This window comes from Geotrypetes seraphini, chromosome 4 (genome assembly GCF_902459505.1).
Source record: "Geotrypetes seraphini chromosome 4, aGeoSer1.1, whole genome shotgun sequence".
Classification (NCBI taxonomy): Eukaryota; Metazoa; Chordata; class Amphibia; order Gymnophiona; family Dermophiidae; genus Geotrypetes; species Geotrypetes seraphini.
In genome coordinates this window covers 292926121-292942319 of record NC_047087.1, presented here as the reverse complement: position 1 = coordinate 292942319, position 16199 = coordinate 292926121, and the positions used below count along the sequence as shown (strand labels likewise).

Here is a 16199-nt window from a genome sequence, read left to right as displayed (position 1 = left end):
ACCGGTGCCCCCATTGGAGGACCGAATCTCGGCCATCCTCCAGGACAAGCTTCAGGAGCAGCTACAGAAGCAACTCCAACAGCTCCTTCCAACCTTACTGGCACCGCTCCTTCCGGTACCGGTCCAGCCCGAGCTTCGCACCGCTCCACCGGTATCCACCCCCTCGGTACCGTTGAACACATCCATGCCGGTCTTATCTGCTCAGCCTGCACTTCAGACTTGCTCGGCAGAGGACCCTTCCCAGGCCCCAGATCGACGCCGGTCGTCTCGGGATCTTGATCGGCACCATTCCTCCAGGGACAGAGATCGACGCCGGTCTTCATCCCCCGGCACCGTATCCATGCGATCTGGCAAGTCCCTTTCTAAAACCCGCCATACTGAACCGGCTATCAGGGACCCAGACCTATGGGAACAATCCCCACTCGGTACCGAGGAGGATGCCTCTTCTACAGATGAGGAACCCTCCATGGCTGAAACCACTTCTAAGCCCGAGCAATCCTCCTTCACGAAGTTCCTTCGGGAGATGTCAGCGGCTCTCTCCATCCCCCTTGAGTCCGACTCTAAGAAGTCCCAGGCCTTTTTAGAAGCTTTGGACTTCGACCAACCTCCCAAGGAGTTTCTTAAACTTCCTGTACATGATATCCTCCGGGAAACATTTTATAAAAATTTGGAGACTCCATTGACTGTTCCAGGTGCCCCTAAAAAACTGGACAGCTTATACCGGGTCATCCCTATTCCGGGATTTGACAAACCCCAATTGCCCCATGAGAGCCTCCTTGTAGAGTCCACTCTCAAAAAATCTCAAGGCTCCAGCGTTTATGCCTCCACCCCTCCTGGCAGAGAGGGAAAGACAATGGACAAATTTGGAAAGCGCCTGTACCAGAATGCCATGCTGGCTAACAGAGCCAACAATTACACTTTTCATTTTTCATTTTATATGAAACACCTGGTCCATCAACTTTCTGCTCTAGAAAAAAATATACCTGAGCGTAAGGTCCCACTCTTCCAACAGCAGATTTCCAACCTCCTTCAGCTCAGAAAGTTTATGGTGCGCTCGATTTACGACTCCTTCGAGCTTACTTCACGAGCCTCTGCACTGGCTGTGGCCATGCGACGCCTAGCCTGGCTGAGGGTGTCTGACCTTGATGTAAACCACCAGGACCGTCTCGCCAACGCGCCCTGTCTTGGTGACGAACTTTTTGGGGAGTCTCTTGATACCACAACACAAAAACTTTCGGCTCATGAGACCAGATGGGACACCCTCATTAAACCCAAAAAGAAAACTCCACCAGCACGACCATACAGGCCTCAGTCCTCTTATCAACGTCGATTCTCTGCCAGGCCGCTGAATCCTCCTCAGCAGCAATCTCGCCGTCCTCGCCAACAACAGCACACTCAGGCTCGCTCTCAGTCTCACCAGGCGACCAAGCCTCTCCCTCAGACTAAACCTCCTCAGCCCTTTTGACTCCTTTCTCCAGGGCATAGCCAGTCTCCACCCTTCGATGCCTCTTCCTCAACCTATCGGAGGCCGCCTCACCATCTTTCTCCAACGCTGGGAGGCCATCACATCAGACCTGTGGGTTCTCAACATTATCCGCCACGGATACTCACTAAGGTTCCAGACTCTTCCCATAGATCATCCTCCCGTAGAGTCTGCTTCTCACTCCTCCCAAACTCCACTCCTCCTCAGGGAGGTCCAGTCCCTCCTCCTCCTCCTCAATGCCATCGAAGAAGTCCCTCCAGACCAAAGGGGTCAGGGATTTTACTCCCGCTACTTCCTGGTACCCAAGAAAACGGGAGATCTTCGTCCCATCTTAGACCTCCGGAACCTCAACAAGTGTTTGGTCAAAGAAAAGTTCAGAATGCTCTCCCTGGCCACGCTTTATCCTCTTCTATCTCAACACGACTGGCTATGTTCCCTGGACCTCAAGGAGGCCTACACTCACATCCCAATCCATCAGGCTTCGCGTCGCTACCTCCGATTCCAGATACAAAATCACCACTATCAGTACAAGGTGCTGCCCTTTGGTCTCGCATCATCACCCAGGGTGTTCACCAAGTGCCTGATTGTGGTAGCGGCTTTTCTCAGGTCCCACAACCTACAAGTGTTCCCATACTTGGACGATTGGTTGGTGAAAGCACCTACATCTCCGCTTGTGCTGCAAGCCACTCATCAAACCATCTCTTTCCTCCATCTCTTGGGGTTCGAGATCAATTATCCCAAGTCACATCTGCTTCCTACGCAGCGCCTGCAGTTCATAGGAGCAGTTCTCGATACCAATCAGATGAGGGCGTTCCTTCCTGCCGACCGGCACCGGACGCTACTTCACCTTTGCCGGCAGGTGCTCCTTCATCCATCCATCCCTGCTCGCCAGATGATGGTCCTTCTAGGCCACATGGCCTCAACAGTCCATGTGACTCCTCTGGCACGACTCCACCTCAGGATACCTCAATGGACCCTTGCCAACCAATGGTCACAGACCACGAATCTTCTTTCTCATCCCATCTCTGTGACATCGTCTCTTCAGCAATCTCTTCAATGGTGGTTGAACTCCTCAAATCTCTCCAGGGAACTTCTCTTCCATCCGCCTCCTCATTCCATGGTCATAACCACGGATGCTTCCCCCTATGCATGGGGGGCCCACTTGGGCGATCTCCGCACCCAGGGATTTTGGACCCCTCAGAAGCGTCAACATCACATCAACTTCCTGGAGCTCAGAGCCATGTTTTATGCTCTCAAGGCTTTCCAGCATCTCCTCTACCCTCAGGTTCTTCTCCTGTGCACGGACAACCAAGTCGCCATGTACTACATCAACAAGCAAGGCGGCACCGGATCTCGTCCCCTTTGTCAGGAGGCCCTCCGAATCTGGACCTGGGCCATAGCCCACAATCTGTCCCTCAGGGCTGTCTATATCCAGGGCGAACAGAACTCCCTGGCCGACCAGCTCAGCCGCATCCTGCAACCTCACGAGTGGACCCTGGACCCTCCTACTCTCCACTCCATCTTTGCTCGCTGGGGCACCCCGCAAGTGGACCTATTTGCAGCTCCTCACAACCATCAGCTGCCCCAGTTCTGTTCCAGACTCTTCTCTCCGCATCGTCTGACCCCAGATGCATTCCTACTCGACTGGACGGATCGGTTCCTCTATGCCTTTCCTCCACTCCCTCTGATGTCGCGGACCTTGTTCAAGCTCCGCAAGGACAGGGCCACCATGATTCTCATCGCCCCCCGGTGGCCCCGACAGCACTGGTTCTCCCTCCTGCTCCAGCTCAGCTCCAGGGAGCCCATTCCTCTTCCTGTGTTTCCTACTCTGCTTACACAGCAGCATCAGTCTCTACTGCACCCCAATCTGTCTTCCCTCCACCTGACTGCTTGGTTTCTCTCGGGCTGACCTCTCCAGATACCCTGTCTCAGCCTGTTCGTCGCATTCTGGATGCCTCCAGGAAACCCTCCACGCTCCAATGTTACCATCAGAAGTGGACCCGGTTTTCCTCTTGGTGTCTCCTGTATCATCACAATCCCACCTCATTGGCGGTAGAGGCCATTCTGGACTATCTGCTCTCTCTGTCCGATGCTGGTCTCAAGTCTACCTCAATCAGAGTCCACCTCAGTGCCATCACTGCGTTTCATGAGCCTATCCTCGGAAAACCTCTCACGGCTCACCCTCTGGTTTCCCGCTTCATGAGAGGCCTCTTCAACATCAAACCACCTCTACAGCCTCCTCCTGTCGTCTGGGACCTAAATGTGGTTTTGTCGGCCCTCATGAAACCTCCTTTTGAGCCTCTTGCTACTACTTCGCTCAAACTTCTCACATGGAAGGTGCTTTTCCTCATTGCCATCACCTCTGCCAGGAGGGTCAGTGAGCTGCATGCACTGGTCGCCGATCCACCGTTCACTGTTTTTCACCATGACAAGGTGGTTCTGCGTACCCATCCTAAATTCCTTCCCAAGGTGGTTTCGGCTTTTCACCTCAACCAATCTATTGTATTGCCTGTCTTCTTCCCGAAACCCCATTCTCATCCTGGAGAACAGGCGTTACACACACTGGATTGTAAACGTGCCCTTGCATACTACCTTGACCGAACCAGGGCTCACCGATCCTCTCCTCAACTTTTTCTGACCTTCGATCCCAACCGTCTGGGTCGTCCTGTCTCTAAACGAACGCTGTCCAATTGGCTTGCTGCCTGTATTGCGTTCTGTTATGCTCGGGCCGGCCTGTCACTGGAAGGAGCTGTCACGGCCCACAGGGTCAGAGCTATGGCTGCTTCTGTGGCTTTCCTCCGTTCCACGCCTATTGAGGAAATCTGCAAGGCGGCCACTTGGTCTTCAGTTCACACGTTCACTACTCACTACTGTCTGGATACCTTCTCCAGACGGGATGGACACTTCGGCCAATCTGTGTTACAAAATTTATTTTCCTAATGGCCAACCATCCCCCCTCCCTCTCTGTTAGCTTGGAGGTCACCCATACGTTAAGAATATGCTGCCTGCTTGTCCTGGGATAAAGCACAGTTACTTACCGTAACAGGTGTTATCCAGGGACAGCAGGCAGATATTCTTACGACCCACCCACCTCCCCGGGTTGGCTTCTTAGCTGGCTTATCTTAACTGGAGACCACGCACTCCTCCGTCGGGCGGGAAGGCACCCGCGCATGCGCGGTGCGGCCAACTAGAACTTTCTAGTTAAAAAGGTCCGTACCGGGGCTCCGTCGGTGACGTCACCCATACGTTAAGAATATCTGCCTGCTGTCCCTGGATAACACCTGTTACGGTAAGTAACTGTGCTTTTTGACCACTTGGGTTGATTATATTTAGTTTATTATGTCTTACCCCCATATTCAGGCTTCCATTTCCCCTTTTACCTTCCCTATTTCTACCTTTTTTCACGAACTTAAAAATGTCCCCTTTCTCTGTCTTTCACCTCCATAGAATTTCCTCTCTGTTACCCCTTTCCCCATCAACCTTTGCTTCTGCATCTACACTTATTCTTCCAGCTCCTATCTTCAGCCCATTTCTCTCACATGCCCCCCTTTTTAGCCCCTAGTTCTCTTCTCCTATTTGAGCCCTTTTGCCTCTGAAGTCCCTCTCTTCTGATGTCCAGCACCCATTGGTCCAATGAAATCCAGTATGGCTATTTTTCTTATGTCTTGCTCCCATTTCCCCTTTTACCTTCCCTATTTTCACCTCCATAGAATTCCCTCTCCATTCCTCTTGACAGCATATTGTGGACAGACGCTTCCCTGCTCAGAGGTTCAGAACTCCCTCTCTATTCCCCCGATAGCATATCGTGCGCTGAGATGCTTCCCTGCTCAGCAGTTCTATTGTACTGAGCATGCGTTTTAAAGTGGCACGGAGGCACATAGTGCAGATGTCCTAACTAAGGTATTATTATAGATTATTCTAATCAGGACAACAGGCGAACTCTTTACTGTTTGATTCTTTACAGGTAATGAAATATAAATAAGCACACAATACAACCCTAAGACTATCTAAGAAACAAACACTAACTAAAGCAGTGGTCTCCAACTTCAACCCTTTGCAGGGCCACATTTTGGATTTGTTGGTACTTGGAGGGCCGCAGAAAAAATAGTTAATGTCTTATTAAAGAAATGACAATTTTGCATGAGGTAAAACTCTTTATAGTTTAAATCTTTCCTTTTGGCTAAGTCTTAATAATAATATTGTCATTTATAGCTAAAGAGATATGACCAAGAAACTGTTTTATTTTACTTTTGTGATTATGATAAACACACCGAGGGCCTCAAAATAGTACCTGGTGGGCCACATGTGGCCCCCAGGCCGCGAGTTTGAGACCACTGAACTAAAGCATATAATAAAATCCTAAGTCTCTCTAGACTAGTCTAGTCTAATATTCCTAGTTGCGTATTAAGGTTGGTTAATCAGCTCAAAAACGAGATGCAGACAGTAGTCCGGCAGCAAGAGGGTTGCTATCCAGTCTTTTTGCATTGAGTGTCGCATGTTTGTTTTTTCTCCCAGTTGGCAAAGTTTTGTGTGCTCGCTGCAAAGAGCTCCAAGTGCTCAGAATGAGTACATTCCCTTGAGGCTAGAGTAGCAGACTTGGAGGAGCTGAGGGAAACAGAAGTACATAGAGGAGACCTACAGGGATGTTGTAGAGAAGTCCCACCTATAGCCTGATTACCCCTTGAAGGGGAGAGATCTCCTAGAAGGAGAGCATCACCTTGGTGAAGTAGGAAGTAATCATGTAGCTAGGACTGTCCCACCAGGGAATGCAATATCCTCTTGATCTGAGGATGTGTCTCCAGAGTCTTCTGCCCAGGAGGTAAAAGTTAGTACAGCTGTTGTAGTTGGTGATTCGATCATTAGGCATGTAGATAGCTGGGTGGCTGGTGGGCGTGAGGATCACCTGGTCACTTGTCTGCCTGGTACGAAGGTGGCAGACTTCACGCGTCACAGATAGGATTTTAGATAGTGCTGGGGAGAAGCCAGATGTCTTGGTACCAATGACATAGGAACATGTAGGAGGGAGGTTCTGGAAGCCAAATTTAGATTAAGTAGAAAGCTGAAATCCAGATCCTCCAGGATAGCATTTTCAGAAATGCTCTCAATTCCATGCGCAGGACCCAAGAGGCAGGTAGAGCTCCAAAGACTCAATGCGTGGTTGAGACGATGATGCAGGGATGAGAGGTTTAGATTTGTTGGGAACTAGGTAACCTGGGAAAGGGGGAGCTTGTTCCAAAAGGATGGACTCCACCTTAACCAGAATTGAAGTTGAACAGAGACAGGAAGGGAGTGGTGATGGAGGAGAAAGAGGTCGCGGAAAGTGCAAGCCTGCCTGGCCCCGCAGGCAGGCTATGTGTGTGGATGTGAGCAGTTGGAGCACTTGGAGAACCTCTACAGTTGCTGGTGGAGTAGGCTGGAATCATTCCCCTGACGCAGCTCAGCGAAACAGAGGTTTCCCCATTGGGAAAGAGTGGCTGCAGGGCCAGGCAGGCTTGCACTTTTTGGATGCATGGAAGACAGCCTGGACACAATCTGCAGCTAAGTGTTTGCTTGTTTTTTCCTGCTTGCCATTGACTGTTTGAGACTATGTGCTGCTTGCTTTACTCACATTTTTTTTTAAGTTTTGTAATTTGGCGTGCTAGAGTTGTTGTTTTTTAGGTGGTTCCTACGAGGGATACTATAGTGTTTCTCACTGCTGAGTGAACTGATACATTTTGGATCTTGCTTAATGGTTGTTATAAGTGGAATTTTTTTGCCATATGAAGATGAACTGAGGCTTTTTCTCCACTTCCCCCCCCCCCCCTTTTTCTTGTTTTTTGTGTGTTAAGTGAATGAATGGGTCTTTGTATGAGTGCAGTGGGTAGACCTTGTAGTGTCTTGGTAGGTCCCTCCTATGGTTTCCAATAGGGCATAATTTATTTTGTACTACTGTCCCCCAGGACAGGATGGGCAGAAAGATGAAGAAATGTTTTCAGAGATTAGGAAAGCTAGAGTATAATGGGTGATTTCAATTACTGTAATCTTACTGTATCACAAAAAAGCATAATTCTAACCACCAAAAAAGAAAAAAATATTATGCTAGACTCTGCACTGATAGCCACACTATCGTATGTATACAAGAATGCAGACTTCCCCCCCCCCCCCCAAAAAAAAAAAAAAAAAAAAACAACCCAAACCCTGTATACTCTTCTCCTAAAGAAAAGACTGTGTGGGGAAAAAAGGCCTCAGTTAAGTCTTCATAGGCCCTTAAAAAGACTCCACTGCCACTCTCAAATCTTCTTAAGAATACCACAAACTCTGTAGATAGCACAAAATTCTACTCATTTATGAAATACCGATTCAGTTGGTATCCATTTCTTAAATAGAGATAGACATATAGTGACCACCAGCACTGTTCAGTTTTTAAAAAAGGCTTATCCGTGCTGCCGGAGGGCCAACCTCTGCAGGGAGAAGACCTTGGGAACAAAGGATTATGAGGTAGGAAACAGAAATTTCAAGGTATGAGACCCCTGAGGAAGGCATAGTGTGACGAAACTTGGCCCGTGTTTGGTCTAGGCTTCAGTGTGTGTTGATGTAGTTTGGAATTTGAAATAAAGATTTTGAACTTTATATTCCTGTGTCCAGGAACAGGCTCCAAGTGGGGTGCTTTGTGAATGTCTCGTTTCTTTGTGGTAGCCTGGTCTTTTTGCCTTTGTTCTTGGGACCGCAGTGGTCACAGCGGGTCCCTCCAGTGGCTTTGTGGATTGTACGTACTGCTTCTAATATCTTTAGCTTGCCCGGCTGCACCGTTTAATGTCCCAAAAGGGAATCCCTGTTTTGCCAGTCAAAGCTGCATCAGGGGACCTCACAACCAGAGAAAAACAGCACTCATGCACTGTATCGCATCCAAATGTCAGACTCTTAATTTGCCACAGCATGGAATATGGACTTGGCTCTCCACTTTACCTGTGCCACCTTTTAAAGTTTTTGTGCTTGGATTTCGCTCTGTCAGACCATGTAATCCATTAGGAATAGCATTATAAATTTGCACTCCGGTTTATTTCCCCTAAAAAGGCATGCCATATGGGATTTAATGCTACAGGGGCCTGTTTGAAGTGTCATCAACCAGAAGCAACACTTGGACTTGTCCCCGGATTCAAACATTCTAGACATCCTTGGTAACATATTTCCACACTTTGGACTTGTGGTATTAAGTTGGATATGCTTATACTATTTGACACTTTCACTTTGCAGTCCCCTGTCCCTATGGGTTATTGCTCTTTTCTTAGAAAGGCAATTCCGATGGGTAAGAAAATGATTCTGCTCCAGTGGATGGCTGACAGACTGCCTACTATACAACAATGGCATCTGCAGATGATGGCATTTTTTAAAGTGGAGCGGACCCTCACCATTGATGAAAATTTCTCTTATCATGAGCACATAAGTAGCATAGTTAAATCTTGCTTTTATCGCTTACGTCAAATCCGTTCTATTTCCAAGTTCTTGGAACCAAAATCCCTTAACATACTTATACATTCACTTATTATCTCTAAGCTAGACTATTGTAACTCATTACTACTAAACATTACTCAAAAAGAAAAACGTCTACAGATAATTCAAAATCTTGCCGTTAAACTTATTCACAATGGGAAAAAATATGACCATGTAACCCCCTTTCTGGTTGCCTCACATTGGCTTCCCATTAACCATCGCATCACCTTTAAAATTCTACTTTTAGTATTTAAAACTTTATCCACAAACGAACCGCAATTTATAAACAGGATACTTATTCCATACAACTCTTCTCGCTCCCTTCGCTCATCAACCCAAGGTCTTTTGGTAGTCCCTTCTTTAAAAGTGATCGGCACCAGACGACATGATATTTTCAGTAGTAGCCCCCCAAACCTGGAATTCTCTCCCCCAATATATAAGAGACGAAAAAGACATTAGCCGTTTTAAAATTAATTTAAAAATCTTCCTGTTTAAAGATGCTTTTACCTCCTATATGGAATAATCACAGTGCAGCAGTCCTTTATCAAAAATAGAATAATTAAAAAATAATTAAAAAAAAAAAAATACCCCTCCTAATGTTTTTCTCCTTTTTTGTCTCCCTTTTCTTAAAATGATTAATATTGTAACCTTATCCCCTCATCCCTTTCCATCCAGTCAAGTCTGTTGGTCTGTAGGTCTAACCCCTTTTTTGATTTGTTATCATTCTTTTGTATTTTAAGGTATGTACAAATTTGGATTTTAATGTAATTCGCTTAGTATTTTATGTATAAGCGATTCATCAAATTTCAAATAAACTTGAAACTTGATTAGATCGTTACTCACTGAAAACTTGGCAAGCTTTTTGGGACTCTTACTCCAAGAATTCGGAGGTTTTTTGTTGAATATTTGATTTAGTGGTCTTTTCTGCATTCTATGTGGGAGTTTGGGAGAGTGGGAGGTTCGGGGGAGGTGGTAAGCTGGATTGTGCTATGTATTATGCTGCTTGTTTGCTTTCTATGCATTTTTTTAATAAAAATGATTTACACAAAATACAATAGTCATTTCACAAAATCCATTAAAAAATAAAACAATAAACAGTAGTTCAAATTAATAGAATCAGTGGCTCCACAGGGCTATTTCGTCTGCGTACATTGGCTGCTGTAAACAATATCCTTGACACATTCTGACAGAAGTGTAATTACTTCATGGGCAGAATCCCAGGCAGTTCTGCCAGAGGAGATTTGTAAGGCAGCTACATGGTCTACCCTCCATTTTTTCACATAGTTTTACAGAGTAGATGTGACAAAACAAATCTGTACTAGCAATACTCATCTGCCCCGTCCTAGACTCGGGGACAACTTTGGTACATCCCACTGGTCAAGACTCATGTTCCTTTTGCACTGGAAGAAGGGAAGATTAGGTTCTTACCTCGATAATCTTTCCAGTATAAAAGAACAAGTCTTGATGTGCAGCCTGTTGGATATTAATTTAACCTGCTTACTGTCTCGGATAAGTATGTGTCTCTCTAAATGCTTGCCTTGGAGCAGCCAAGAACATAAAGATGAATTTTTATTTATTTATTTATTTTTAATTTAGCTGTCAAAACAAGTACAATAACTGATGCGATAGCTCGCTGTGGGAGAGCATAACACAGCTCTATAGTGATGGTTGCATTCAATTAGGTGGCTTGTTTGGTTCCACCTTGTTTGCATTAAAGTTCATTAAATCTTAATTGCCTTCCTCTTTCCAAACTCGCTTTAATTTTATAGTTAAAACATTTGTTGTTTGACAGGATGCTCAAATGGTCTTATGTTTCATAGTTTCCAGCTGCAAGCCCTGTGACTTATGTGAACAATCTAGAGCGCTTGTTGAAGGAGAAGAGAGAATCTGAAAGGTTAGTATTTTTAATATTAAAGTTGAATAACACCGGAACAAATTTTATTTTACTTTCAGGTGCTGATGTGATCTTTCCAGCCTTTAAAAAAAAACAACAACTAGTAATACTGTTATATTTAAGGGTTCCTTCTTTACTCTTCTTGGGACTAAAGTGTTTCAGGGTGGCTAGCTCATGTTCACAGCCAAGTATAATTGAAGTAAAACATAGGTGTTTGGTTTTTTTTGTTTTGTTTGTATTTGGCACAATATTCAAAACTGCCAAAAAGCAATTTACTTAAAAGTGTGTCATGTAATGACAGTGCTGATGCAAAGGATTTTTCCACAGGGTTTTCAGTGCCACATTCCTTGATACTATCTGAAACTTGATTAGAGCATTGGATGTTCCCCCAAATCTCACCTCTGCACTGGAGAAACTCCTTTTTTTGATGCTGGTGCTGTTTGCATGCAAGTCCCTTGCTGCTTTCTGTTTTGGTGCAGTCATTTGACTTGTGTCTTTTTGACATATTTAACCAATATTGAATGAGAAGACTTAAGATGATTGTATTTTTGGCTTGTCAGGTTGCTTTTTTTGACCCTTTCTTTGGGGAGTCTATCTTGGTCAAGTATTCGTTTAGCTCTAGCTCCCTAATCTTTTGTACCCTGGAAGACATCCATGCATAGTGGGAACCATCTTATATATAATGGTAGACTTATACACCAGACATATTTGTCATGCATGTTCATGGCTTAATTTTCATGTAACACAATGGGCACTCCTTGAAACCCAGCTTTATTTCTGTCATCGTGGAAGCTGAATTCAATTGACAGTGTTAAAATTGATGAAGGTGTAAAACTGTTAAAAAACAAACAAACCAAAAAAACAAACAGTAAAAGATTGATAGGCAAAAAGGGGATCCAACTGCTCCTCAGATGAGATTTACAGGTAACTTATCTAAGTAACACAGGATTTGTTGCACAAGTACAGAAGTTATTAACTTGTCTGAAGTTAGGGGAAATGTGCTGGACTGGCACCATCATGAGATCACATCGCCTGCTGTGTTGCTGGAAGGATTGATGCTGTCCATGGAGAAAAATCTTGCTAATGGGGGTGGAGGGCAGTAAGAACCTATTTTGGTTTTAATTTTAGGCTAAACAGGGATGCTCTCCTTCACTAGTACTGAAATTGTCTGTAGCTCTAATGTGTTTTGGGTTTGTTTGTTTGGTTTTTTTTTTTTTTTAAATAGATTAGATGAACTTGCAAAGGAGCTGCAGGAGGACATTGATCAGAGAACAAGGGTGTTGTCTCCTGGTGAAGAGAATGCAGATGAAAGCAGCATCCTTACAGAAGAATATAGGTAATGTGCTATTTGTATAATTTGTAGGGTTTTCCCCTTTTTTGGACATTGCTTCAAGTAGACTGGGAATTTTAAATCTACCTGAAAAACTTCTCAGGATTGAGATCCATAAATTAGGTCATCAAATGATTTAATATGTTAAGTAGAAAATAATTTATAGCATAAACAAAGGCAAAACATCTATAAACTGAGTATGTGATATAGCTGAGGTAGGACATTTCTGGTTGCTAGCCTACAACTGGGAATTTCAGATAAAAAATGAAATGCAGTGGTTGCTATTCCAGAGCTATGGAGCACAGTCAAGTGCTAAAGTGCTTCTGTAACTGCTTTGCTGTACTCAATTGCAGAAGAGGTGAGAGATCTGGATACAGGACATTGTAGGCCAGCTAGAAGGTTAAGTAAGGATTATTTATAATCTTCTAGTGCAGAAGGCATACGAGTCTTGAACTAGTAGGTTATTCACCTCTACTCGTGAATTTGTGTAAAAGGTACATCTACATTTTTCAGCTCCACCTCCCCTATCTCTGCACTGTGCTCTGTTCTTCAGTTTCTCCTTCTACATGTGAGTTGAAGGTATCTTTCTGATCTGTTCTGCTCTATTTTTGGGCTTTTTGGTCTCATTTTTAGAGGCTTCTTGGTATTACTGAGATCCCTGGTTTCTTGGGGCACCTCTGCCTGGGTTAAGATGTGCACACTCACTGTCAGTTCTCTCACAGGGAGGGTAATTTTTTTTTCTTCCCAGGGCACCTACCTTGCCAGCCTACAGTAACGCTTCTGGTGTTTTGGGGGACCATTCCCCCTGGTAGCAAATGTACTAGAACTTGAGTGCAGACTGTGTGGCATCTGTGTCAGTCCCGAGGACTTGATTGGTTGCCATGTGCATTCCACCCACTCCCAAAGACAAGTGATAAGCTGTTGATCTAGGGTCTCGGGCTTTAACACAGTCTGGCAGCCCAAAGAAAGAAGCCCCTGGAACTATTTCTACATGCTTGTCTGAGGCAGTGGTCTTTACCAAAAGATCGCTCCCAAAAAATATCTTTAAAGAATGGTCACTGGGATCTGACAATTTGGTTGGACTATTATACTCATTTCTTTTTGTTTATTATGGGAATGTTTACTTTTAAGAAGATCTACAATTAAAAGAGATTCAGTCTAGAAGTCCAATTAAACCTACAGAATTTTGAGAACAGATTTACAGGCAACGTGATAAGTGAGTTTTTAGTTCTCATTGGGAGTTCTTGCCATGCAATTCTGGGAAAAATAGCACCTTTACAAAATATTAAACACATCTATAATTCCAATGGTTAATTTGATTCAGAGTTACATGAAATCAAACGTTTAGTTAGACAGCTAGAGCGTTAGAGTGTAACTGGTTAAACAGGGAACCAAGCCGATCACGAAACTTGGCAACAAAGTGCAGCATTATAAAAAAAATTAATAACGGAAAGCCTTTTATTCAGCTAAAATTGGGCCTTCAGTAACTAATACTAAAAAACTGTTTGATTTGGTATCAAATATATTAAATACCACTTCATATACACAATCACTGCACATAATGCCACTATCATCTGAGAAGTTAGCACAAAACCGCCTAGAAGTCGCAAGATTGTGGCGGTATAGAAGAATAAAGTTATTATTATTACTTTAGTTCAAAAAATCATTAACTTAAAGATCATCATGCACTCAGTCAACTGAAACTCAAATGCTATTGACTACATCTGATGCTACACAAGCAGACCTGTTTTGGAATACATTTGGAAAACCAGACTGGGATCTTTATAAAAAAATTATATGGTAAATTTGTGAAATCATTTAGTCATATTGATTATTGTCCCCCAAATATTATGAAATCTGGACTGATGGACTTCCAAATAGATTTATTCTATTAGTTATCTTATATGCTGGAAAAAGATGTTTTCCCTCTAATAGTGGACATATATTAATCTTCCACCAAAAGCAGGGTCAAGCAATCATCCAGTCATAACGTAACACACATCAAAATAATAAGCACAAAAACGTGGAGAAAAACGGGCCTCATACACAGACCACCGGGACTACACAGTACCCTAAGCAGTCTGTATCATCACTGGTCTGAAACTCCACACACAAATAAACTAAGTTTCTCAAACATTCATTGACTTATTTTCAAAAAGATGTGCTTCCAAACTGGATGATTAATTGTATTTCACTGCAAAAAAAAAACTTCAAAACAAAACAGCTACAGCTGAGTAAATCACAGTCCAGTTTGAAATTCACAGTTAACAAACCCCAAGAAGCATGAAAATGACACTTATCTGAATACGTGGCAGAAAACAGCTTCTTTCTTCAAGTGCCACGGATTAACTTTGTAAATCATCTTGAACCTATTTAGGTACAGTGCAATCCACAAATTATATATTAAAAGAGTGCTTCTGTCACGTTGAAATGCAAATTTTAGTATTCGTTTTGATTTAAGTTTACAATACTGGAGGTAACTCAACATTCTCATATCCTTCTGATATTTTGTATTGTGCAGATTTTAATCATTGTTATAAACTTTGTCTATTGCAGAGCATTTCTAAAGAAGTTTTCTGTTATATCTGATGCTATCCCTGATCTTCACCCTGGGCAAGAGATATTTCATTTGTCTGACTCTGGTAAACTTTTCAGTCAGCATACACTTAACTTGAAAAACTATGGATTTAATGCACAGACTGCTGAAGAAAAGCTTCTCCTTAAGTAAGAATCTATATTTAACTTCTGAATGCCATACATAGTTCTTTAGTAGTGGAATTATAATTTTCTTGCTGTTTTTTTCTTAACCACTATGGTTGCTTCTCCTTTCCATTCATTCTCCAACTGCTATCCTGAAGTAATAGGGGTGGGGGATGGGGATGATTGCAGTGAGTATTGGAACTGAGATTTTTGAGCCAAAAAATTGCTCAAATGGGGGTTTCTGTTTATGTTCAAATCTATACTTGATTACTGGCTGTGGAGGATGGCGTCACGATTCAGGGGCAAGCCCAACATGAGACAGGCAACCACTGGAAGAAGGGGAAGAATGAGGAGTCAGCAGCACATACTTAATTGACAAACCCTGCCTCTGATCCCAGTCCTGCTAAACCGACTGGCAATAATGAAGACAGAAGCTGCAGGGCTTTCCCTCTTGCCTACTTTGCATTAGGCAAATCAATCCTGCCTCCTTCAGAAGTTATTTCCTGATTTTTGAGGGCCGGTTTAACAGGACTGGAGCTTAAGGCAGGGCTGATGGCAGCTGAGTGCTGGAAGAAGCAAAGATTAAAAGGTGAAGACAAGATGGAGATGGGAGAGAGTTGAGGTGTTGGAGGAAAGAGGGGAGAGGTATGTATCCTGGATAGAGGGGGTAAGAGTGAAAACAGGGAGAAGATGGGGGAGGGGAGAGCAAAAAACTGAAGAATAGGTGAGAGAGAGATAGGAAAGCTTTAAGTAGAAGCAGAGATGCAGAAAAATAAATGGAGGAAAACTGAAATGAAAAGGTTAATCAGAGATGATGTAGGAGATGAAATGAAGAATACAAGAAGTAGAGAAGTGGCAGGCAGACTAAAGACCCTGGAAAGAAAATTTAAGAAAAGATGGAAGAAAGCAGAAACTGAGATAAAACAGAAAAAAATATTTTTAATTTCATGAACAGAAGATAGTATTACAGTAAACTTACACAGCTTCCTTTTTATTTTCCGAAGTGTGGTGGTGTTCTATGTCTTTCTTTGTTGTTACACTGCATACAACCTTTGGCTTTAAATGTAGACAAAGATTGTTTCTTTAGCACTCTCCAGACCAGTAGAGGTTAACTTTACGAGTGGGTATATATCTGATCATGACCAGCAGGTGGAGACTGAAAACAAAACTTTGGGACAGTATATCCTAGCCCCTCCTCTCTATTTCCCTCAGTCTTCTTTCAGTCTCCAGCAGGTGTGAGTGATCTGTGCCCATCTCCCTTGGTAGGGCTGTTGGAATTTGTTTAGGGGTTTATTGTCCCTGTTTTTGGCCGGACGGAGCTT

At 43.7% G+C, this 16199-nt stretch overlaps 1 protein-coding gene across 5 annotated transcripts in view; it reads left to right on the top strand.

The window, feature by feature from the left end:
- The window catches only part of SLF2 (SMC5-SMC6 complex localization factor 2), a 196864-nt gene that overhangs the window by 57006 nt on the left and 123659 nt on the right, over positions 1-16199 (top strand). For all 5 annotated transcript variants that reach the window (XM_033941811.1, XM_033941813.1, XM_033941809.1 and 2 more), the window contains 3 exons: positions 10774-10847; positions 12073-12183; positions 14734-14901. In XM_033941811.1, coding sequence (XP_033797702.1) covers positions 10774-10847; positions 12073-12183; positions 14734-14901 — 353 coding nt within the window. The remainder of the gene's footprint in view (positions 1-10773; positions 10848-12072; positions 12184-14733; positions 14902-16199) is intronic.